The sequence below is a fragment of the Erithacus rubecula genome, assembly GCF_903797595.1.
Source record: "Erithacus rubecula genome assembly, chromosome: 29".
In the NCBI taxonomy this organism is placed as follows: Eukaryota; Metazoa; Chordata; class Aves; order Passeriformes; family Muscicapidae; genus Erithacus; species Erithacus rubecula.
This window is the reverse complement of record NC_136681.1, coordinates 3,815,374-3,840,698: the sequence shown is the minus strand read 5'-3', so window position 1 is coordinate 3,840,698 and position 25,325 is coordinate 3,815,374. Positions and strand designations below refer to the sequence as shown.

At 48.5% G+C, this 25,325-nt stretch overlaps 1 protein-coding gene across 1 annotated transcript in view; it reads right to left on the bottom strand.

The window, feature by feature from the left end:
- Nucleotides 1–25,325, bottom strand: part of UNC5D (unc-5 netrin receptor D) — a 73,597-nt gene that overhangs the window by 5,883 nt on the left and 42,389 nt on the right. Inside the window, exons 5-14 of the mRNA XM_079328990.1 lie at nucleotides 20,425–20,605; nucleotides 20,050–20,217; nucleotides 19,362–19,526; nucleotides 11,728–11,913; nucleotides 9,714–10,091; nucleotides 7,920–8,004; nucleotides 6,213–6,381; nucleotides 4,992–5,219; nucleotides 2,857–3,006; nucleotides 172–336 (exon numbers count right to left, since the gene is read on the bottom strand). Of these exons, the coding sequence (XP_079185116.1) occupies nucleotides 172–336; nucleotides 2,857–3,006; nucleotides 4,992–5,219; nucleotides 6,213–6,381; nucleotides 7,920–8,004; nucleotides 9,714–10,091; nucleotides 11,728–11,913; nucleotides 19,362–19,526; nucleotides 20,050–20,217; nucleotides 20,425–20,605 (1,875 nt within the window). The remainder of the gene's footprint in view (nucleotides 1–171; nucleotides 337–2,856; nucleotides 3,007–4,991; nucleotides 5,220–6,212; nucleotides 6,382–7,919; nucleotides 8,005–9,713; nucleotides 10,092–11,727; nucleotides 11,914–19,361; nucleotides 19,527–20,049; nucleotides 20,218–20,424; nucleotides 20,606–25,325) is intronic.

The window sequence follows — 25,325 nt, the reverse complement described above, 5'->3', positions numbered from 1 at the left end:
ACCCAACCCAACTCAACTCAATCCAACCAAACTAAACCCAATCCAACCGAACTAAACCCAACCCAACTCAACTCAACTCAACCAATCTAAACCAAATCCAACCCAACTCAACTCAACCAAACTCAACCCAACCCATCCCATCCCAGGGAGTTCCACAACCAAAGGTTTTACCTCGAGGACGGAGGTCTGGACGTGCAGCAGCTGCTCGTGGCCCTGCAGCTGCCGCACGCTCACGGTGCAGCACAGCTGGGTGGTGGCGGGGCTGAAGCGCTCCAGGGAGAAGGCGCCGAGCAGGGGCCGGGAGCTGCCGCGCCACACGCGGGAGAATGGCACCTCCTGTGGGACAGGGACACCTCAGGGACAGGGGACACGGCCAGAGGGGGAGCAGCCACGTCCTGCTCTGCTGGGGCCAGCTCAGTAACATCCCCCCCCAGCTCTGAGCCAAAAAATGGGGATTGCATTGATGACACTGAGGTGTCGCAACGACTGAGAGCTCAGGGTTCACCCAGGGGAACAAGGAATGGGAGACTCTTAAAAAAGGTGCTTAAAGACACACAAAAAAGATGCACTCCACTTCCTCGCACTTGCCAAAATCAGGATTCCTCCTTGGAATCACCTTGTAACCAGAATGCAAGGAAAGGAATTTCCCAGTGGGAGCTGCCCTTGTTCTGCCACCCTTCCCCTCTCCATCCCAAAGAAATTTCCCCCTGGGAGCTGCCCTGGCCCTGCCACACTCCCCTTGTGCCCCCTGCCTGTCCCCAGCCAGCCTGGATCCCGAGCTGGGAGCAGCAGCAGTTGTAAGATGCTCACAGTGATAAAGGAAACATTAGCAAAATGTTAGAAGTGGAGCAACTGTAATTAGATTTTTTTCAGGGTGATCATCTCTGCTTTCACTCGGAGTGGAAGAATCACTCAGCTGAAAGGAGCTGCGTGAAACAATGCAGAGCAGCAAGGAGTGCTGGAACAATGAGTGGTTGGAGTATTCCAGAGATGATTTCAGCTCCATTCTGCATTTGTAATTAAGCTCCTTGCAGACAGAGGGGCTGTAAATCATCTCATGGCCCCAGGCAGAGCTGGATCCTGCAGGAGATGCAGGATGGGAGCAAACAGCTGCTCTGAGCACCCAGAGGTGCTGCCCAGCTCTGTGCCCATCCCTGCCTGCTCTGGATCCTCCAGGGTGGGCAGGGAGCCAAGCCCTGGGCAGCTGCTCCTGCCAGGCCAGGACAAACACAGGCTCTGAGCAGAGTCTGCAGGAATGCTGGTGCCAGCTGCCATCAGCTGCCTTCCAGCAGCTCCTCAGCGTGATTTATGCACTGCCCCGGCCTTGGAGCAGCACTGCTGCTTGTCTGAGACATCATTTCCATAAATCTTCCCTCCCCACACTGCCCGGGGAGGTTCTGGTGGTGGACCAGAGACATTCCTGGAACAGGCTGTGCTCAGTTGTTCCTGCCAGGCAGCACAAGCAGCTGCTCTCACAGGGTGGGACGTAGGAGAGGAACCCAGGGAACACTGGAAGAAACTCCACGTGCAAAAATAGATTCTTTATAAAGAGGCTGGAAGCAAACCAGAGCTGTCACCAGACTTTTCACTGCGAGGGAAGCATGGAGCCAGGGGAGGTTCTGCAGCTCCTCTTAGGAGCAGTGCTTGTGTTTCTGAGCTGTCCAAGCCATCCCAATCACACTCAGCTACAAAATGTAAATATTCCTTTGGGGTAGGGCAGCCCTGGCTCAGCCCGTTCTGGCAGCTGAGGTTTTGCACAGGCTTTTTTCCAGCCCTGAGTCCCTGCTCTGATCAGGCTCTAAGTGGCACATGGAGGTTGAATTCCAGACATTTATTCTTCATGTTTGGACAAGGGATTAGGAGACAATAAATTAATCAAAGTATGGAGCTCAGTAATCTGCTGAGGGCAGAAGTGAATTTGTTGTATTAAGGGGAAACTCCTCTGATTTGATTTTCTTTTGGGCACACACTGGCAGGTCTCTGCTGAGAACTGGGCCATCCTAACCCTGCTTGCTTTGGCTTTTAAAATACAGGTGAGTGAGAAGAACAAACAGAACACTGAGAAGTTCTTCTCCCTCAGAAGCTGAAAAGGATTAATTTCTTTCATTTCTGAAGTTGTAGCCCAAATTATCCCCACGTTGTTAACGAGGAGAGGCTTGCTCTGGCTCTGGCTCTGTGTTTATAACTTCCAGAGCCCATTACCCTCATGTTTTGGGGAATGTGGCAACACATTTAAAACAGAGTTTTTTTGCCAAAATCCTGGAGGATGAATAACTGAGTCTCTGCTTCTGGGAGAAGGGAGATTGTACATTCTAATTGAGTGCTGTATTTTAAAACCAGCCCACTCCATGTGCCAGCACATTCCTTAGGATTTCCAGTCATCAGAATCCTTGGAAATCCTTCTTTTGTTTTGATTTTTCCTTTGCGGTTTTCAACAGCCTCCTTAATTAATGGAGAAGAGAAAAACCAATTTGCTGCTCTTCAGTTCTAATGCTTGGTCTCTGTGTGCTGTGATTTGAACTCGTGGTTACATTTAAATGTCATTTGTAGCCGTATTTCCATAGTTATATCAAAACTGCAATGACAGATATTAGAAACATCTTGAGGAGTGGTTAAGTTTGAGCAGGAATATTTGCCTTCTGTTGGAGGCAACTGAAAGGAGGGAAAGCACAAGCATTTCTGTAAAATGACAAATTTACAGCGCTCTGGTATAAACGAAATCTGTGTTTGTCAGAATCAAAAGGCAACATGTTTTTGTTAAATGCTTGGGAGGTTTAAAGCTGTTTAAATAAAAGGAACCTCGGTTCATTTGGGTTTTACCCCCCAGGGCAGAGGGAAGCAGGGAACTGCAGGTACCTGACAGGCAGTGAAGGGTTTGATTCTCCACAGGAAGGGAGGCACGTCCAGCACTGAGATCTGCAGGCTGCAGGTGTTGCCTTTGAAATGCAAAAGTTTGGGTTCCTCCAGCAACTGCCCCCCTTGGAGCCTTTCATCTGAAACCACTTCCTGCAGGGGAGGAGGAGAGAATATTGTCAGTATTGGGAAGAAACCCCAAATCCAATGGAAACTCCTCTCTGTGGAGGTCCCAGGCTCCCCCCAGTGCTGGATGCACTTGAGTTTCTCTCGTGGGCAGCTGATGGGTTGGATATTTGCATTTCCCCAAAGGCTGGGGTTGGGCACTGCCAGCCCCATTTCTGAACACATCAGGATGGTTGGACACTGAATTTTTTGCTCTCCAGCACCCCCAGCACTGCTGGAATCTGGAGCAGCTTGGCTGGAACTCCTCTCAGGGCTGTTCAGAGCCCTTCAACACTTCAGGTGAAATCATTCACTCCCATTTCCCACCTCTGGGCACTTTCAGAGCCACTGGCCACGACCCTGAGCAGTGTGAAGGGCAGGCTCTGGGCAGGGCTTTGCACTACAGCCCTCCAGGGCTCTGTTCCAAGGGAAATTTGTATGTAATTCTGTGAATTTAAAACATAATGGCTAAAAAAAAAATCACCCCTGACTACACTTAAGCAATGTTTATTCCTGTGCTGCTGCAATAAAAACACCAGTGGGGGAGGAAAGGTTGCAGAAGTCTTTAAAAATCAGCAGGCAAGCAGTGCTTCCAAATTACCTTTCTTAATCCACATAAATTATATCAAATCTGTGTCATCGAAGGGGTTCAGTGCTTGTCAGGACCAAAGTCGTCATTAGAGGAGCTCCTGGAATCGTTGTGACCTTCTGAAAATTCAATGCTCGAGCTCTCTGCAACTGCACTAATGGATTTGTATTATAAACCAATTTTTACAGGCATTTAGGTTGGTTTAACCCCTGGTGGTTGGATTCATATGAAGGAAGGAATTGGTAGACTTCGGTTTTTGGTTTCCAGCCACAAAGGGAGAAGATTATTTCTCAACCATTCTCAAAATTCCTTGAGCACTTTGGGTGTTTTTGCTGCTCTGCCTTCAGTGACAAACATGGGACTCCTCCAGCAGCATTTGGGCAAAAAAAATTGGACAAAAGGATCTGATTCTTTAATTTTGAGAGCCAGGAGTTTCCCAGTGCACTCAGAACTTCATAAAGGTCCCAACTCAGCTGCTGGAGGAGCAAGGAATGTTTCCACAAGGGGAAAAAAATCAAAACCAAGGGAATTTTCTCTCTTACATAAACCTGCACTGTGCAGGAATAACTGTCAAACACAACTTGGCAACCCCAGCTCTGATATTTTACCCCAAAACCTCTGGAATTCCCCGTGTTCCCCACGGACTCTGACTTGCTTTTAGGGGCTGCATCATCCCACAAATGCACGCTGTCTCACTATCTGCAAAGCCCCTGCTCTCGCTCCTGGGAGCAGACAGAACTGGTAATTATTCTTCTGATCATTTCCTCCAGACTCATCAGGAAGACACCGGTACCCACTAATTGTCTAAGTGTTATAAAGAGGATAATTACAAAGCCATTGTGAGCCTCTAACAATCCTATATTAGAAGCACAGAGCCAGCAGCGTGTGCTTCACTCAGAGCCGTGTTTCCATTCTGCAGCAAAAGGAAAAATTCATCTCACAACTGTTTGCATTTCAGTTCCCCAAAGAACAGCGTTTTGTGAAAGCTCCTGGGTTTACCAAGAGCCAGAGAATGTCATTGTTCCGTCCTGGAACACGGTGCAGGAAAATCATTCTCATCTCGATTCCCACATGTGGATTGGGCTTTTTTTTTTTAAGAGGAAATGCAGGATAATTGAATTTTTGTGAATCGGGGCTGGTGAGTTTGGGTAGTTGAGAATGTGGCAAAAAAATGAGAAAGCCAACAAGAGAGTCTGGCTGCCCTAAAGCTCTCAGTGGAAATCCACAACTGCAGGGAAATTTAGGGATTTATTCTGATGGTGCAGCAGTGCTTAAAAAACCCCACTATTCTCATTGGGTTAAGCTTGGGGCTGCCCAGGGAGTAGAAGCCAACATTTTATGGGAAAACAAACCAGGCCCTGAGGAGCAAAGGGAAGTCATTTACCTGGAATGCACAAGGGGTGTTATCCACACAATAAACCCTCAGATTGTAATCCAGAGAATTGCAAGACAGGCAGCCAAAAACGGCGACTTTCAGCTGTCGAACGGCGCAGTCAGAGATGGGTTCCCCAATTAGGGCATAAGTTCCAAAGCTGTTTAAGAGAATGTGACAGGCATAAGGATCCAACAGGCAGTAGCAAGAAGTAGTTTCCTCTTCCACAGACATCACTTCCTGCAAAATGAAATTCAGGTTTAAAAAGAATAAAGCGAAGTCGAATCAATAGGCCTCGACAATAGGAGTCATGGCATTAATTCTTTATTTTTACTCAAATGCAGAGTGTTGCTGAGAGCCAGGCTGCACTCCTGGGGAAGGGGAGAAGGGGAACTGCTTCCCTGAGTAAATATTCCCAATTTAGCCCTGAGTCAGCAGGAGGATTTATGGCCATGCCCTATGCAGAGCTCGCTGTGTACATACAATCATAATGATGATGCCTAAGCAATTTTAGCAGCTTTTTTTTCGAGTGCTCTTGACTTTCTGGCTAATTTTTCCCCCCAATGTCAAGTTAAAAAATTACCTTGAAGGTTAAAGTCAATAAGCAAACCTTGAACAATGGCTGGGGTTTGAATTCCTTCCAGAACACCCATTACAGCCACATTTGCCTTCCTCAAGAACTGCCTCTGCTGCTCAGTCCTGCCCTGTGCCCCTCTGTCCATCTGTCCCTGTGTCTCTCTGTCCCTCTGTCTGTTTCCTCAGTGCCCCAGTCTGTTTGAGGCCAACACTGCTGGAGCTGCCCAAGGACAGAGTAAATCTGAATTAGGAAAACAAAATTTTTACTCTGGGAATGGTTGAAAGCAGAGCTAAAAGCAGGCAGAGGGATAGAACAGAAGGACAGGCTGCAGCCATGGGATCCATGACTGGGCTTTGTGGCCACAAACTTCTCACACCTTGGTAAAACACCCCAAAACAGTTCTGCTGCTTCTCCACAAAACGCAAAATCTTTTTGCTGTCACTGTTTCACCCAGATGCCTCTGTGTGCCTATCCCTGCCAGAACCTCCGTATGGCCAAGGGTAAATTCCATTTTCCTGGTGGGCACAGGCTAAATTCCATTTTTCTGGGGCTGGGCAGAGGGTAAATTCCCTTTCCCTGGGGCTGGGCACAGGGTAAATTCCATTTCCCCTCTGGGCACAGACTAATCCATCCCGTTTCCCCGGGGCTGGGCTCACCTCCCACTTGCCGTGCTGCGTCCTGCGCTTGAGGCGGATGCTCCAGTGCTGGGGGTCGGCGTGGGCGCAGTGCGGGATGCTCAGGGCGCACGGGGAGCTCACAGCCAGCTCGGGGGGCCCGCAGCTCACCTCGGGCCCCAGCAGCACCTCGGGGCCCTCGGGCTCCAGGCTTGGGGCAGCAAAGACAAGAGTGGCTGTCAGCAGTGAGAATTCCCTGAAAATATTTTCAGCTCAAATCCAAGCACCTCCCTCATCTGCTCATTTCTGCTCGTTTCGCGTGGAAGCAGCAGCTGGAGATGAAACAAACCCATTAGACCCCATCTAACTCCAATCAGCGCCTGGTCAGTTTAGGACTGTGGTATTTAAAATACATTTCAATTCGTTTAACCCAAATGCAGCCCTGAAAATACTCTGTGCCAGCCAGCCCTGCTTCGAGCACCAGCTGCTCCCGTCCCCACCGTGCTCTGCCTTCAAACGCTGCCATCAACAATATTTTCACAGGAGCGAAGATAAAACAAATTATGGTTTAAAAAACACAGGCTCATAAATTTTTCCAGATTGAGTGTGATCTCCCTGCTTTGAAAACCCATTTGTATTCTGCAGGAGGAAGGAGCTCGGTGGTTTTTACAGACTGAGGGAAGGGCTGTGCTTGGATTTAGGACTGGGCCAGGTGGAGCTGTGGGAGAGGCAGGGGAGATCCCACCAGCACAGCCCAGCTCCAGGGATTCACCTGGCCCGAATTACTGGCTGCTTCCTCTGCCTGCTGACTTCCAGAGATGTGTAATCTGCTTTTCTTCTCTCCCACTCCAACAAATTGAACCCACCCCCACACCCACGTGTTTTCTGCATCTCTTGGAATAAATCCCTGGGCTGGAGCAGTGCCAGAGTGGAGGAGACTCCCTTGGACACTGTACCAGCAATTGAAACCTCTTGCCCTGCTGTTTTTGTTGCTGTTTGGTTGTATTTTTGTATTTTAATTAATTTGGGTCGTGTGATCCCCATGATTGGCTTCTAAATTACTGGGCTTGCAGTTCCCTCTTCAAATGAAAGCAAATGGTGTTTCCAAGATAAAAAATTGGGGGAGGAACCTCAATCAAGATGAAAATTAGGGAAAGGACCTCAACCAAGATAAAAATAAAAAGATACAGCAATGAAACCAGGGTATAAAAAGGGGAAAAGCCCAAGCTGACTTGGAAACCCCATTCCAGTGGTTGTGCTGACACCCTGATGTGGAGCTGTAGCTGTGGGTGCTCAGAAAATGCAGTTTCCAAACAGCATTCCTGCTAAAGAGAGGCTGGAACATCCCAGCCCTCCCCTCAGTCTGTGTGTGCAAGTCTTGGTGAGAGGGGAATAAAAAAGACACAACAGGGTAACAAAAAAAGGCCAGTTTCTTTTTTTGCTTTCTCAAGTGCCACAATAATAAATTCTGCTGAAGCCTCAGTGCTCTCAAGTGTCTGTAGGATTCTTAGGTTAAAAAAAATAAATCAAAGCACCTCCAGAGCCCCAGGTGCAGCTGCTGAGCTCCTCCTGAGCAGGGAGGGGAGAAGGGAGCAGCAGGCACAAGAATTCCAAGGGTTTCACAGGAGCTGCACTCCCAGAACATTTTTGGGTCCTTTTCAGGGTCACACCCCTGCAGTGGGGACTAGGAGTGACTCCTGCATCCCAAACCCACCAAGGGAGGCAGGTCCCTGATCCTGGATCCCTCACCTGGACTCCTTCTGGGTGATGGCCAGGTAGATCTCCCAGGAGCTCTCCTCTGGAATTGCTCCGTGTGGAATCAACAGACTGACCCCTGGAAAAGAGCAAGGACAGGACTGAGCCTTGGGAAGGGCAGGGTGTCAGGGACAGGGAGCACAGCCCGAGGGAGCAGCCCTAAGGGAATGTTCCTCTGAATTCCTGCTTTCATGGCAACGCCATCAGATCAAAGGAACAGAAATTATCAAAGGATACAAAGCTGTTGCTTTTCCATTCAGGGAAAAGACATCTTATTTCCCAAAAAAGCCTCTTAAAAGATCTTTGCTTTTTGAAATCAAGCCTGATCATGGTGGCATCCCAGGGAATGTCCCCATGGAGAGAGAGCTGCAGGGCAATCACCCCTTTGTCCCACACATCCCAATCCCTCATCCAAGTGATCCCGCTCCTTTTACACCACCAGGGTTGATCAGAACTGAACGAGGCACCTTTCACTGGGTACCACTGGAATTAAAGTTTGTCTCACTCTCAGGAGAGGGGGAATGTGTTTGGTTTGCATCTGTGACACGATGCTGAGGCACTGACTTGATCAGACTGGAATTCACAACTGCTTGGCACAGCTGATCTTACATAAAGGCTGCAAGAATTACATAAATTTCAAGTGGACCAAATACATATTTTAATAATCTAATTGATGGGACTATCATTACATAAAGTAGCTAAATATACAGTATGAGGGAATTCTTAATTCATGTCTTAACTTGGTGCCTCTGCAGTGTTCCTTCCTCAGCACAAAACCAGGCTGTGGAGAAATGAAAACACTCCACACGTTGAGCATGCCTGGGCTGTCACTGTTATCAACCCTCTCTAAACACAAACCACGTTTTTGATGGCAACCTTTAAAGCACCCGTTCTGTGGGACATGAAGGATAAAGCTCTAAATCATCCAGTTCAACCAGAGAGCAGCAGATAATCCTGGAGCCACTGGTCAAACGAAAACAGAGCTGAATTTAAAGTGAATAAATACCACTGGAGTTGAAGGATGATAACCCCTGGCTGGCAATGGGGATCTGGATTTTTGTGCTGCCTTTTGGGGAGAAAAGGTGCCCAAGGTAAGGACTGGGGTTTAGGGTGGTGCAAACACAGCCCTGGATGTGACCCTGATCAAAGCCTTTGCTGGGCTCTGATCTGCTGTTCAGCTCATTTCCAAACAATTCTGCAGCTCTGAAACACATCCCAGAGAACCCTGAGGTCACAAAATCCCCGAGCAAAGCAGAGAGAGCAGAGGGAGAATCCCCAGACCCAGCCTGGGGTGTTGGGGATTCCTGGGGGAATCTGGGGAGCTTTTTGCTCCAAGAAAGGGGAAAACAGGCAGGCAGGAGCCTGGAGGGCAGTGGGGCTGTCCCCAGGCCTGGCTGCTGTCCCTCTGTCCCCCAGCAGCTGCTGCTGGAGCCCCTTACATAAATTCAGCATCGACCCTTCCCGGGGAGCCTCTCCTTTGGAGCAGCATCCAAGCAAGGCACAGCTTTGATTAATGTGACTTTCATGCTGAAGACATCAAGAGAGGCAGTAATTTAGAACAGTTCAAATAGGCATAATGCCTCTTCAGTGCTCAGCCCAGGCTTCCCTCTGATCACTTGTGTCCTGTGTGGGCAACGTGCCCTACTTCCCAAAATTTGCATTAATGGGGCCCCTACTCCTTCTTTCCTGGCATTTTTAAGAAAAAACTTAGTTATAAAACACGAAAACCACTCAGGCAGCCTAATCTCAAATTCCTTTGTGTGGTTTGAAGAGAAAGGAGCCCCCCACCTGTATTTGGGATCACCAAGCGGCCGCCCAGGTGCCCGAACAGGGCCGTGCTCCTCAGCTCGCTGCTGCTGGAGATGGAGGCCAGGCTCTGGATGAACATGGCTTTGTTCCTGGCCTGGATGGTCCCAAAGGGCCTGGGGGTGCCGTGGGGGAAGCTCCCAGGAGGGGCTTTGCCGTGGTACTCAGCCCTGTCGCTGACGCCCAGGGACACCATGAAGGAGCTCTGCACCTTGACCTTGATGTCGGCCAGGGGGTTGAACAGGGATGATTCGGTCATCAGCTCCTTGTCCAGGGGGTCCTGCAGGCAGATGGGGCCGCTGTAGGTCCTGCTGACCGTCAGCTCGGGCTGCAGGGACGAGTTCAGGAGCAGCGAGTTACCTGTGGGGACAGGAGCAGGGCTTGGTGTGGGTGGAGGGGACATCTCAGCAATCCCTTCCCAAATTCAAAACCGCAAACCTTCCCTGTCCCCTCTGGGGTTTGGTGTGGATAGAGGGGATGCCTCAGCAATCCCTTCCCAAACCCCAAACCTTCCCTGTCCCCTCTGGGGTTTGGTGTAGATAGAGGGGATACCTCAGCAATCCTTTCCCAAACCCTCCCTGAGCTCTCAGAGCCCCACATCACACCCAAAATCACAGCTCTGCTCTCTGGTAGAGAACAGAGGAACTGCTGCAAAGATCTGACACTTGGTGTTTGTCACTCCTGCAGATGCAGGAGCCCAAGGAGGAGCCTCCTTTGTTTTGGATTCACGTTTGTGTGTTTGCCCTTTCTCCTCTCCTGTTGTTTTCTTTCCTTACATTAAACCCCACTGGGTGACAACATCTTCCTGCAGACCTTTTACACAAACCCACAACTTCATGCCTGAGGGGAACTGGTCTGAAAGGGAAGTGGGACAAGAGTGATACAAGGGAAGACACCACAGTTATTCATTTTGTGGTGTTTTACCTCAAAAAACACTGAAAAATCAGGAGTGGATGGATTTACAGCCTGAATCCTCTGGCTGCTTGGTTTTGTGGTGGGGTCTTTTTCTTTGGTTGCCTTAGTTGGGCATTTTCAGAGTATCCAGAATGAAAGGTTTTAGGCATTGAGCCAAGCAAACAATTCCCCAGACTCAAAACAAGATTCAAACTGAACCAAAAAGAAAAATGTTCCTGTTTGAGACAGTCATTGAGATTTACACAGCCCTAATTAAAGGTTTGGGTTTAGAAATGGATGAATGAACCTCCTTCCAACGTCCTTGTCTGCCAAGCCCCTTTCCCAATTTCTTGCAAGTCATGCCTGGTGAGGAACGTCTCCAGGAAATAAAGAAACTGTAAAAACAACACCACAAAACCCCCCCAAACAAACTCTGCAACATATTTCCCTTTTCTGAAGAGAGAACAGAGACATGGGGACGCTTTCACACCCCACCCACGCTCCCGCCCACCCACAATCAGGCAGGTCTGAGGTAGAATGGCAGCACAGAATCAATAAACATTCTGCTTTCATCCCTGCTCCTCTCCCTCCCCACCCTCCTGTTCAAAGGGAATAACATTCCTGAAAACCTGAGTGCTGCTCTTAGTAAATGTTTGTCCATATTTTATGGCACTGGTGGGTTTTTTACAGCTTTAGGGGTCCAGTCTTGCACACATTTATTTCCCACCTCAGTGCTGGTGTGTTATGACAGGTTACAAAACACTTCCAGCTGGGGGTCTGAGGTTATCAGGAGAACAATAATCCCTTTTATTGGAGTGAGGGGAAACTGCATCTGGGAACAGGAGGAACTACAGCTGTGGCGCCTGGGCTTGCTCTGATTTGGCTACTTTGCTTTAGGTTGATCTTCTCCTCAATCAGTGTAGGAATTGGGCACAGCATTTCTAAAGCACCTGCAGTGTGGCCAAGGAGGATTCTGTGTTTGTGAACAGAGCAGAGCCTGTCCCAGGCTCCCTGTCCCTACCCTGGCTGCCCCAAACCCCCCTTCCCCAAAATCCAGGCAGTGGCAGCTCTGCAGAGAAGGAAAGGAAATTGCCGCACTAACCTTGTCTGACTGTTTTAAAATTAAAAGTCTGGAAGCCTCCCGTGAGTGCAGAGGAATCAATGACATCCACGCCGTACTCACTCTGACTGCGCCGGTACAGGGTCACCCCCAGCGCCAGCACGGCCACCGCCAGCACCGCCGCCGCCAGCCCCGAGTACAGCGCGATGTCCCCGCCGCGCTCCACGTCTGCCACGAGAAAGGAACATCACAAACTGTGAGTGGAAACATCCGCGTGAAAAACAAGGTTCACTTTCCTGCTGTCCTAGGTTACAATGTAAAGATGTGTGTGCTGAAAAAAGGTGGGGCAGAAATCCTTAGCTCTGGGGGAGATATCTCCTGTTAATGGGTCATATTTTATAAATGAGGTGTGGCAGTGATCCTTATCTCCATGGGAGATATCTCCTGTGAATGGGCCAGCTGTTAAAATAAGATGGGGCAGTGTTCTTTATCCCTTCCAGGACCCATCCTCTGTGCAGTGAGATATCTCCTGTTAATGGGCCATTGAGTCCCAGTGCATGACTGATAAAATTACATCATCCCATTGGGAGATGCTCCACCCAGGGGGAGGAGCTAAACATTTCCTACCTGGATAAAATCTTGAGATTGGGAACACCAAGCCAGCCCTTACTCACTGGTTTCCAGAAGACAAGAGCTACCAGAGCTTTCTACTTCAACAAGACCACTTTAGATTTGCCTCCATTTTGCTTGCTTTTAGCTGGTAGCCAGAACTATTACAGAACTCTCTGTACTTTAGATAATAGTTAATAAACAACCAAATCCAAACATGAGAAATTAGTCTCCTTCATGTTTTTAATCCTAAATCTAAGTAAAGACAGAAAAATAAAAACAAGCCACTAATTAAGTGCTACAGTTAACCCATTTACAATCTGCCTTCTGTGGCAGGTCAGGAAGCCACACTGAGCAAACTGGTGAGGTGTCAAAATTCAACTTCCCAGAACAATTCTATTGCCACACGGTCCTACCAAATCAATCATGAAAATAGAAGCTTATTTTTTGTTTGGTGCTTTTTTTTTTTTCTGAAGCCTTTTTTTCTTTCTTTCCCCCCATGAGATCCCCCCTTGAAAAATGCTGTAAAGAGAATTTTAAGTGTTTTAGGCTCAGTTAGGGATTGCAGAGAGCAAGACACTGGCAGAAAATGTAACAATGGGAGGGGCCAGACAGAAAAAGCAAATGCAAAACCAGGGTCACCAAGGCAAACTGGAAATGTCTCAGACCAGACCAAAACAACACAAACCCCATTCCAGAGCCCCACTGTCACAGCTCTGGTTTGTTTCCCAGCACCAGGTGCAGAAAGGGAAGCACAGACAATAATTACATTTCTATTTCTTCCAATTTCCTATTCCCAAGTTACTTTGTTGTTACAGGGAATTAATTATGAAACGCTATTGTTGACTTAATTTCTGTGGGTAATTAGAGCAATGAATAAGGCAGGAGGAGGGAGGGGATGGATCTCCACAAACCCAGGAACAATTTGGGTCTTTCCCTTCCCAGGGAGCCATCGAGAGCTCGTGGTTATTGCACCACAAAGCATCTTCAACACTTCCCTTTGGATCAATGCTTTAAAAAAGAAAGGTGCTGGAAATGTGAATTACCTCTCCTGCCTTGGTGGGATGATAAATTATCGAGTCTGAGAGATGAAGAAATATCCTGGCAGGAGAAACTTCCAGCCACTAGGGCAGCAACAGGGGAGAATCCCATAGCTGATCTGCTGCCCTCCAAAGCAGAGCTTGAGCCACTCCTCAGGTGCTCACTGGAGCTGCAATTTCTGACTCTAAATCTCCTCAAGTGCTTCAACATCTCCTTTTCCATCGATTCCCAGGTCAGGCAATTCCACTTTCCCACTTTTAAACTGTTGTACATAGGTTAAAGATGAGAGGGAGGGCACAAAATCAACAGAAAATGGGAGAGGTTTGACTCAAGCAAAATCTTTCTGAGAAGAATTTTCTTTTCATTGACTCTGAAGTATATCCAAAGTCTGAATTAGACACTGGTCTATAAATTTGATGATTAAAACCTCTCACAGGAATTCTTCTTGAGGTTCCTTGCCTGGAATAAAATGGTCCTTGCTCTGTTCCATGGGGCACCTGACAGAGTCACTCAGGTGACCCCAGAACTGCCCCAGTGCCAGGAAAAGCCACCCCAAACCTCAGGGGAGCACAGAGCAGAGGAGCCTTTCCAGGATTTAATGGGGTTTTAAACAGTTTTATAGTAAAAGGGCAAACCCAGCGTGATTCAGTTTGAATTATTCCCATGGAACACAGCTCCATGAGAAAGGAGACTTTGGGTTGGGATTTTGGTGTTTCTTCAGAAACAACCATTGTTTGTTTGTTTGTTTTAAAGTAATTTTTACCTCTTCACCTTCTGATATTTTCTTTTGGAGAATTCCTTCCATGGGAGATTAGTAAATAAGGGAAGGAGGAAGGCATGGGAAATTTGGGGGAGCAGGGTAAGGTTCTGATTTGATTTTTTTCCCAGAAAGAAACAAAGTGGAAGCCAAACAAACAAACTAGAAAAGCAAGCATTTATAGTCCACCAATTATTCCTTAATGAGCTGCATCCTCCCGGCCCAGGGGCGGGAGGGACCCTGGCAGGCACCACAATTTTTATCCCTTTCTGCTCCAGGATCCATGTTTGTGCTAATTGCAGCCCATTTTTCACTCCACCTCCTGCCACTGTTACACAACATTTATTGAAAGCACATTTGATGGTAATGAAGTTTCTATTAACTATGATTAAGTTTCATAAAGCACCTGAAGATAATTTAAGATGTGCAGGAGCAGAAAATGAAACATTTGGTTTAGTGCATTAGGAGATGTAATTGATTAAATTATCTCATTTACAAGGAGTGCTTTGCAGGAGCTGGGCAGGACCCACTTCCAGCTCCAGCAGATCTGGGATCTGTCCAGGAGATCCCAGAGATTCTTCCAGCTCCCCATCCTGAGCTCCCATCACTGCCCAAAGTTTTCCTCATCTTGGAGAGATCACAAGTCGGGCACTGGGGTAAGAGATCATTCGATGGAACAGTTTTTCCCTCAATTATCTTTGTAATTTGCTTTGATTTTCATCCCTGATGAGTCAGGAAGTCCCAAGCTGTGTGTCCCTGCCCCAGGGTGGAACTGAGCCCTTTCCACCTCCAGCCTTTCAGAGCCAAACCAATCCTCCACTCTCACAGAAAAATCTCAATTTTTCTCTGTGAAATGGAACTGCACAGACAAGAAAGCAAATGGAATTTTATTGCCTGAGCTCATCCTGGCACAGATCCTGGGGACACCCAGACAAACCCAAAGCAGGAGGGTTCAAGGCACCCTCAGCTCCCTAAACTGATTTTTGGTATCCTGAGAAAAAATCTAAGAACCAGGAATGTAAAATCACAGAACCACCAAGGTGGAAAAGCCCTCGGAGGTCACCAAGCACAGCCCCAGGTGCCACCTCCAGGGGTGGGCACCTCCTGGGCAGCCCTGCCAATGCTCTCCAGCCCTTTCCAGGGGAAATTCCTGCTGATGCCCAAGCCTGGCACAGCTCGAGGATGTCCTTTGTCCCCTGCTGCAGGACAGAAGCTCCAGAGGGTCCCCAGTCAAATGGGAACACCTTCCAGGTGACACAGGAGGGAGCTGAGCAAGCTCAGAGCCAGCAGCACAACCAGATCTGCACCAAGAACACCAAACCCTTGCATGAATTCCATTTTTCCTAATTCCAGAGATCCATCCCAAGCTGAGCACGCCCTGACCCAGGGCTCCCTGTCAGACAGAAATTGCTGAGGATGAACTCCCCTGGCTCCCACGGAACCTGGAATCACAGAACTGCTCCAAAGATGCTTCCAGCAGCTGCTAAAGCCTCTCATAAAACCTCGGCTCCTACTTAGCTCCTAAACAAATAACCCAAATGGCAGAGAAGATGAGGAAAATCATATTTACAAGAGAAAAAAAAGAACTTACTTTGGGATTTTATTTCATGAAGAGGTTTTTTATCTGAGAGGGAGAGAGAGAGAGAGAAAGAGAGAAAGTTGCACTTAATAAATTTACATGGAGCATATCTATTTCCTATATTGCTTCTGTCTCACTCTATAAATGAAACATTTTCTCCTCGTTTGCTGACAATATGAATATTTTATGTTGTCCATGTTTTTCTCTTCATCTTACTTTTTTTTTTTTTTTTTTTTTTTTTTTTTTCCCTAAATCCCTTTCAGGAAGCTCCTTGGCAGCAATTTCTCACTTGGTTAATTCAGGTTATTTGTTGGCTCTATTGGATGCTGTTGTTTATTTACACCTCAGAAAGAAGGAAGTTCAATACCTTGCAGTGGATCATTGGCAAAGAGACTCAGGTCAGAATTAATGATCCCTTTGTGTGTTTGATGTATGGAAAGGCTGGTGATGGGCACTTGAATTAGGTACAAGATATAAAAATGCCAAGTTTATTCACATCTTTGTACCTATACACCCCCAATTATGGCACCTCTTTGTGTGTATATAAACACCAATCCGTGTGCCACCAACAGATGGAAATATGGGATAAAAGGGGTTTTCTATGGGACTGCAGCTCTCAAAAATGATCCTTCTCTGCCTCCCTCATGCCAAGCACCTGAGTCACCATTTGTAACCTAAAACTTGCCAAAGTAATCCCTAAAATTGGGAGAGTCAGGTGGATTACCAGGCTCCTTCTCTCCATTTTAATGTTTGTGAGAATGCTCAGTTTAGAAATATTTAACTCAGAAGATTATTGGACTTTGGCTTTGCCAAAAACTTGCTGGGATGGGTTTTTTCCCCTGCCCAAGGCTGGTGTTGGTTTTGCAGGAAAATGAGGCACAAAAACACCCAGAGAGGAGAGTCAGGCTCGAGTGTGCAGTGGAGCAAACCCTTCCCTGCTGCTGGCAGGGGCTGCCTGCACCAAAGTGCAGAGGGAAAAGCATTTCCCATGAAAATGGAGATTCCTGCATCCAGGAGCCTCCTGGCAACAGCAGCAGCACTGCTTTGAAAATGGAAAATAAAATGATTTGTGATTGCTTTGTGATTATTCCAGGTGCATTAGTAAAAACATGTTTGCAGGTCAGTCCTTGTGGCTCTACTTGTTTGTTTTGGTTTTGGGTACTGGGAGAAGAAATCAATAGGTTTTGAAGTCAGGAAAAATAACTTTAAAGCAAACAGATAAAAGTAAAACAAAAAGCTCTACAAACCCCCCTCTCTTTTATTGAGCAAAGAGAAAGCTTTCACCTCTGCAGGAGACAGAGAGAGAAATCCACCCTGGCCAAGCATCCACCTGGGAATACTGGGAGGAATAAACCCTGGGAGAACAAATGTGCAGGAAACCAGTGAGGAACTGGGACTGACTGGGGTCCAAGTGACTTTTCCATCATTGTGGCAGCCCTGGAAACTCTTCCTCTCCATCAAACCCACATGAATCTTCCCCCTGCATCACGTTTGGTTCTGCACAAGGATTACATGTCCCAGGAGAAACTCCCTTAAGGAAAAGCTCTTCCAATTTCTGCCCAGTAAGGACTGGACTATCAGGATCCACCCAGGAAAGGAGAGGGAGCACTGGGATGTTCCCGTGTGGTTCTTGGGGTTGTTCCCAAACTCTCTGGTCAGAGACTGAATAAAGAACCTCATAATTGATGAATTTTATTCCTGTTGATTCACTGCCTCCAGATGTGAACACTCATCCCAAGGATCAGGATTTTCCCAGCCAGATCCAGGCTGGTTCTTCCCTGGCATCTCCATTCCCATCCTCCCCTTCAGCTCAGCCCTTATTTGTTAACCAAAGGAATGTTTCTATTTTTGCCTCACAGAAGGAGCAAAGTTAACGAGTTGTGCCTGATAAAAAACCTCCCAGAGATTGGTTTGCTGTGGCTCAGGGCTGCATTTCCTCCACAATTCCCCACGGGATGAGAAGCGGAGCAGGAAAGGCACAGACTGGAAGATGAACAGGGGAGAAGACATTTTTTAAAAATAGGCTAATTGCATCAATTCCTAGCTGAGAAAGCAATTACAGCCCTAAAAACAACGTGACACAAGGACATGGGGACAGCTGGAGCCACAGAGGAGGGACAGGGTCACACCTGGAGATGGAAAGAGCCACAGAAACTCCAGTGCAGCTGCACCACATGGGAATGCAGCTCTGGGAGCAGAGCCTGGGGGTGCTGGGCTGGGCTGGAGCCACCTGGGACAAAGTGTCCATGGATGGTGTCTCCATGAAGGAGAGCAGGGCTGGAGGCTTTACACGCATTGTAACCCAAACCACTCCAGGATTCCCCTCCCCAGCCCAAGAGGAGAAGGGAATGATTCTGTGTGAGTCCCAAAGCATCCCAGGACCAGCACAGTCCCCACTCAGAGAGCTGAGTGAATAGCACTGCTCCCAAACCCTCTCTGGTTATTCTTTCTTAAAACACAGGGAAGGAGAAAAAATAATTAAATGTCATTTCTGTCCTTGGACACCTTGGAGCTGTTCTGCAGCCCTGGGAATTTTAAGTGCTGAGTGCTCCCTCCCACCAAACCCCAGCAAAATCTGATTGAAGGTCTCAGCTCAGGTATCTCTGAAGCCTGAATAAATACACAGGATGCTCTCTGCCACTGGGAAAGTATTAAAATTTAAGGGCAAAAAAGAAGGTTCATTTTGTTTAGAAGAGAAAAGGCAATGCAGAACCGTAGGAACAAGGACAGAGGGCTGTTAAACACAGCATTACAGACAACAGACTCATCCTCTTTCACACCTCCCAGCTCTGGTTTTCCTGATGGATCCCAGGGCTGCTGCTCCACCTGACAGCCCCTGCACAGGGGCAGGAGTGGGTTCAGGCAGGGATGGACTCCCAGATCCCTCAGAGCAGGGATGGAATCCCAGATCCCTCAGGGCAAGGATGAGCTTCCAGATCCCTCCCATGTGCAGAGCCTATGCAGTTCCAGGGCTGCTCTGCCCAGCTCCCTGTGCTGGGTCCCCAGGAGCTCCCAGTACCAGCTGCTTCCCAGGCACTGGTGAAGGGCAAAACCTTTCCCAGGGAGCTGCAGATTTGTCTAACACCTGTTAAAAGCAGAAAAAGGAACAAACTCTGACCTTGGCTGCTGCACCTGCAGCTCTCCTGGGGGGGCTTTGCTTGTTTGGAAAGGCAGAGGCTGAGGAGCACATTTGGTCGTGGAGGTGGGAGTTACACCCTGAAAACTCCCAGGATTTGGGATTTTAGCACCATCTGATCATTCACAGACAAAAAACGTGCAACACAAACCCAGCAACCAGAAAACTTCAAACTCCACGTGGAAAAACGGAAAACTCCAACTTCACACAGAAAACTGGAAAACTCCAAACTCCACGCGGAAAACCAGAAAACTCCAAACTCTATGCAGAAAACCAGGAAACTCCAAACCCCACAGAGAAAACCAGAAAACTCCAAACTCCAGATGGAAAACTGGAAAACTCCAAACCCCACATGGAAAACTAGAAAACTCCAAACTCCAGATGGAAAACTGGAAAACTCCAAACTCCACGCGGAAAACTGGAAAACTCCAAACTCCACGCGGAAATCCAGAAAACTCCAAACTCCATGCGGAAAAACAGCGCCCTTCTCACAGGAACAGCTCAGACACGAGAACCCCACCCACGCAGGTTCCCCCAAGCCCGTGGCAGCTCACCTTGGATGCAGAGCCCCTCGGTGCAGTTCTCGGACTCCTGGCTCAGCCCCTCGCAGTGCTTGCCGCCGTTGCGGGGCGCGGGGGCCGCGCACTCCCGCACGCGCAGGTGCTCGCACTCGGGGCTGCACACTGACCACTCGCTCCACACCTCCCAGCTGCCGTCCACTGAGGGGGCAGGGAACACAGTCAGCTCTGCTGTCCCACCTGGGACGCCCTGCAGCAGCGCTTGTTGCGTCCCTCCCCTCCATAATTCCGCGTCTAGTGTACTTCAGGATGAACTTTGGCGAGATAAATGACGCTTTTCTCTTTTTGGTGGTGTTAACATCAGCTCCCGCCTCTAAACTAACCCCAGACCACCACCCAGGTTCCTGATTTCCCCCTCTGAGCCAGTGGCTGTCCCTAATTTCTCCCCCTAAGCCAGTGGCTGTCCCTAATTTCCCCCCCTAAGCCAGTGGCTGTCCCTAATTTCCCCCCCCCGAGCCAGTGGCTGTCCTGGCAGGGTTTTGGTGGTACCAAGTAAGTTCCAGCCTGGCCACAGGTGCCTGGCACTCTGCTTACACCAACACCAAGCTCAGCCAAAACACAACTGCACTTCCCATTCTCTCCCAACTCCCTGCCTGGTGCTTCCACCAAAAACTCTCCCATGAGCGTGGCTCCCAGAGCCCTCCCCCCGTCCTGGGGCACTCACCGGGGCAGAGGGAGGTGCAGGTGATTTTCTGCACGGACATGCCCTCGCAGAAGGCTCCCCCGTTGAGGGGCGCGGGGTTGGTGCAGGTGCGCGAGCGTTTCTGCCAGCCCCGGCCGCAGCGCGCGTTGCAGCTCGACCACTCTGTCCACGAGGACCAGCCCCCGTTCACTGCAAAACACCGACACGTGGGGTCTGGGGGGACTGTGCCAGAGCCCCCCAGCCCCAAACCCCAACACAAACCCATGACAGCGGGAAGGGCTTGGCTGGGGGATCCTGTGTGTGCCCGGTTTGAACCAGCGCAGCAAGAGCAGCACGAATCAAAGCAGGGCAGCAAGGCAGGCATGGCCACCTCTGTCCCCAGCCCCTGTCACTGACCATAGACCACCACGGTGGCTGACAGGCTCCTCCTCTTGGCCACGATGTTGGCAGCCATGCAGGTGTAGTTGCCCGAGTCGGACAGGCGCGCCTGGCGGATGATGAGGTTGTGGTCAGCCCTGGTGTCGATGTTCTCGTCCAGGTTGGAGTCGATGGGCTCCTCGTTCTTCAGCCACTCCACCTGGCAGGGAGGAGCACAGGAAAACGTGGAGCAGGCCAAAGGCACCTCATGGCCTCATTAACTGAATAGGAAATGCTTCCTTTGGTTGATAACTGAGAAAAGCTGATTTTTCCTCAAGGAAAAAAATCTCAGCCGAGAGATAATAGGAAATATTTTTACACATTGCTCCTGCTGCACCATGCATTGGATGTTCAAACACTTGGACAACTACCAGCTCTATAAAATAGATAATAAGTATTATTAATTCTACTTTTTTGGTGAAGAAACAGGAAGATGAAATCGCCTGACGTGGCACACAGAGGAAGAGCCGAGTCATCATAGCAGATTCCCAGCTGACATGAACACCCTGAGAACAGAGGCCATTAGTGTTTGCTGCCACGGTCCATAAAACCTCTGAAATGCTGTGTATGATGAGTTCCAATCCATCTTCTCCAGTTCACAGCCAACGTCTCTGAGCACACCCAGAAACCACCCGCGAGGAGCCTTTCCACTCCAAACATTAACAGAAAATAGTTAAGGCATGGCAAAATGCTGTCACAGGACAGCAAAATTAAAAATAGAAATAAAATCAACAGATTCTATTAAAAGAGCAAAGAACAGGGCGGGGGGCGGTTGTTTTAACAGCTTTTCCAGATCTGGAGGAGCTCTGGCTGTGCCCTGCAGTCAAACTCCCTTCTCCACTCCCTTCAGATGAATAACCTTGTTTAGCAACTTGTGGAAGGACTTGGAACTTTGTGGTAATGAGCTTATGGCTGTGGTAGCTGCAGGCATTCATTAGCACTCAGCTCTGCGCAGATGGGCTGCAATTTGTACATTTTCCAGTTCCTAAACAAATCTGCAAACGCTGACCATCAAAGCCAATTACGTTTGGTGCCAGGCAGCAGATTCCCTCCACAGCAGCACTCCCAGATTTACTGGGATGGATCCAGCCTTGCACATCCTGGCCAAGGGCTGCAAACTCACCTGGAAAAGGCTCCAGGTCTGGGGCACCTCATCCTGCACGGTGGCTATGGAATTAAATCAGGGTTTAATGGACACCCTGTGCAAATGTGAGTTACCTGGGGGCCAGGGTCAACATCACTCATTTCACATGGAACGTGGGGAAAAGATTTGAGCTCTGGGATCCCTTTGCCACTTCTCAGTTCTCCTGTATCCAACCCTCCCTCCCAGCCAGGGGACAATTCCCAGGAGCCTGGGCACAGCTCGGGAGCAGGGACCAAGTGCTAAATCCAGCCACGCCAGACTTTTCCCTGGACAATATCCTGGATTGTGTTCCACCTATGCCAAATCTTTCGCTGGACAATATCCCTGGGAGCGTGTTCCAGCCATGCCAGACCTTTCCCTGGACAACATCCCTTGGATTGTGTTCCAACCATGGCAAATCTTTCCCTGGACAATATCCCTGGATCGTGTTCCAGCTATGCCAAACCTTTTCCAGCTATGCCAAACCCTTCCCTGGACAATTTCCCCTGGACCGTGTTCCCTTTTCCTGTGGTCTAAGACACACAATAACCAACTAATCCACTCACTATTCAGTTCCCCTTCTGCAGTTAACCTTAACAGTAATTATCCGAGGGGCTTTCAGCAAAGAAATTAGGAATTCAATTTAAATTATGGAGCAGCCGCACGGGCATAAATCAAGTGACAGGAGTTCGATGGTGAACACACTTTATGTGCAGTGAAATGGGCAGAGAAATGACAAACACGGCCAGCATTCCCAGAGTCCATTATTTCACAAGTGTGTTTATAAATTTTGACTCTCCTCGAGCCAGGGGATTTTTGGAGTGGTGAGAGGGGTTCAGCGTCCCCGTTCCTCACCCTCACCCTTGCAGGGAGCACACACTGATCCTGTGTTTGCTGAGTCTGGGAATGTGGGCTTTGGTGAGCAGAAAACATTAAAACATTTACATTAAAGCAGACCATTTAAGAGAGTGATGTGAAGGGAGAACATTAAACAGACGGAACATAAACACCAAAGTGTCGGGACGTGAAATCAAACCCTGATTTGTCAGGGAGGATGGAACTGCCAGTGCTCACCTCATTCCAGCCCCCTACCCTGAAAAAAAATCAGGTTTATCCAAGGCCATCCCCTGCCCTCCCTCAGCAGATGGAGGCTTTCAAAGATGGAGAACCAAGGGATGGATCTATGGGATAAAAATACATTGAAAGGAGTCGTGATGACAAAAGATGTTTGTCACTGGCAGGGATGTAACCTTTGGGAAACTTCAGCCCCCGCACAAACATTCACAAACAACCAGGGAAAATAAAAGCAGACAAGAATCTAAAACATCTCCCCCCTGGGATGAGCTGTGGGGTCTGGACTGTAGTGCCTGAACAGCAAACTTGAAACTCCTCCAAGTTTCACTTCCCTCACTGTGGAGGTCACACAAATGCTTGTACAGAATTAAATCCTTTTCCTTTAAAGAATTAGGAAACAAACTTTAAACCTGCTATAAAATGCTGTAGGTTTGTAGAAAAAGATCTGATTTTTTTCTCCTCTGAAATTCAATCTGCTCAGTTTCCAAGGAGGGCTGATCACATCAGGATCTGCAGCTCGGGGCAGGCAGGGATTAACTCAGCCCCTCCCTGGGTGGCAGCAGCACAATTAGCATCATCAGAAACTCGTCCCAGTTACAGAAAGCAATTATCACAGACCAGCTTATGGCATTATCAGAGTAAAATCAGCTCAACACCCTGAGCCTGGGCAGATTATGGGAGTTAGAGAATTCTTCTCCCTGAAAAACAAAGCTTAGCCCAACTCATCCACTACGAGTTCCTCACTGGTGGCTCTGATGGACATTCAAACATCCCAAGACCTGGGACTGAATTTTTGGCTCTTCCTGGTGACTTTGTTTGAGATTCCAAGAAGATTTAACCCCTGAGGCAGCTCCCAGCCCTTGTGGGCACGGTGATAATTCAGGAGGGGCTCCTGCCCCTGCTGTGGGATTTTCCTGTGCCCTCCCCATGGTCAGTCCCAGACACATCCACACCCAGACAGCGCCAGCTCCTCCTCAGGGACAACCAGGGGCTTCCTGATCCAGGTCAGAGCTCCAGGGTTTGAGATGGGGAAGGTGGCTCAGGACACCACAAGGGCTCCTGTAGCACAGTCCATGGTTTTATCTCTCAAGTGGAAAAGCAGCAGAAACCTCCTCACCTTCCACTACCATGGAAATCCTAAAAATTCAAGCTGGAGGAACCTTCCTCTCTGCTCCAGCTGGAGTTAGGATGGGGATGGGCAGGCCAGGTGCCCCCATTCCTTTGGCACACTTTTATCTCCCTTCCCACCCTGAAACTCAGACCAGGAGGGGAAACCTCCACCAGCACGAATCTCTGGGGTTTAACACAAACCCAAGGGCTGCACACACTCATCCCTGCCTTTATTATTATTATTTTATCAACACCATCACAAGTCATTAATCCTGTGCCAGAGCCCCTCAGAATCCTGGAGCAGGTCAGCTGTACCTGCTGCATTTTTTGTTTTAAATTAATCCATGGAGGGAACTCTGTTCTGGAATTATTTAATCACAGCACTGTCACACTGGGCTGGTAAGCATATTTTCCCTTCATTAGATTGAATGTATAATCTCATTGCAGGGATCTGACATGCTGACTAACCCATAAATCAGCTGGGGAGGCTGGAGGGGGCTCAGCTCTGAGGGATGCACTTGGTGGTGGCCACAGGATCAGCTGAGACCTCCAGAGCTGCAGCTGCCCATTTCTGTGCCTTGCAGGGCAGGCGGGGAGGGTTTGCTGCACAAACCTCCACCAGCAAGGGGAGAAATCCTCATTTGTGGCCACTCTGAAATCCCAACCAAACCTTCACTCCGGTGGAAGATCCAGAGGAGGGAATGCAGGACAGCATGGGAGGGAGGGGATGAGTCAAAATGTAATTAAAATATGATTTGGAGTCGGTGTAAAGGGAGAGGTGACAGCCTGGACGTGTGCATCAATTTATAGAGCTAGAGGTGGGCAAGGAGCTGACTCAGCCAGGCTATTTTGGATCCCTGGGATAAGGAGCCATTGCTAAAAATGCCACTGCTAATGGTACCTTGTCTGCTTGGTAAAGACATCATCAAATCCCAAATCAGTTTATCTTTATTCCTATTTTTGGAGTGTCTACTATTAACTGGAGCACTGTTTTGTTATCTCCATGCACAAATGATGAACAAATCAGAGTTAATAACCCCAAATGTCAGTGGGGATGGGAGTTCACAGTGGGACAGAGCACAAACACATGGCCTGACTTCAGTTATTGATGGTGAGCAGAGACAAACGATCCTGCAGCTCAAATCTCTGTCCCTACAAACTCAGCAGTGCAGGTGAGCAGCTGAGCCTCCCCTTTTGGTTTGCTGAGTGCCTCCCAGTTGAAGGATACAGAGAAGTCCAGGGACCTCATCCCAAACTGGCCCTCAGTGCAGATATTTGGGCAGTAATTAAAGTGCTGCTGACACTGAGAACCCCTCTGTAGATAAGGTGATGATGCTTGCAGGGTTTTGCCAATGTGGTGTCCTGATAGGCAGGATCACATTTCTATAGGAAATGCTTGGAGATAAGGGAATCATCACAGGAAGCTTTCAGTAATTGAAACCAAAGCCTTCCAAGGCTGTAATTTCACTATTCTGGGGAATCATCAGTACCTGATGTTCCTTTGTGTTAGCAGCCTTCAGATGGGATAAATTCAAGAATGTGAGATCTTACAGAATGACCTGGGTTGGGAAGG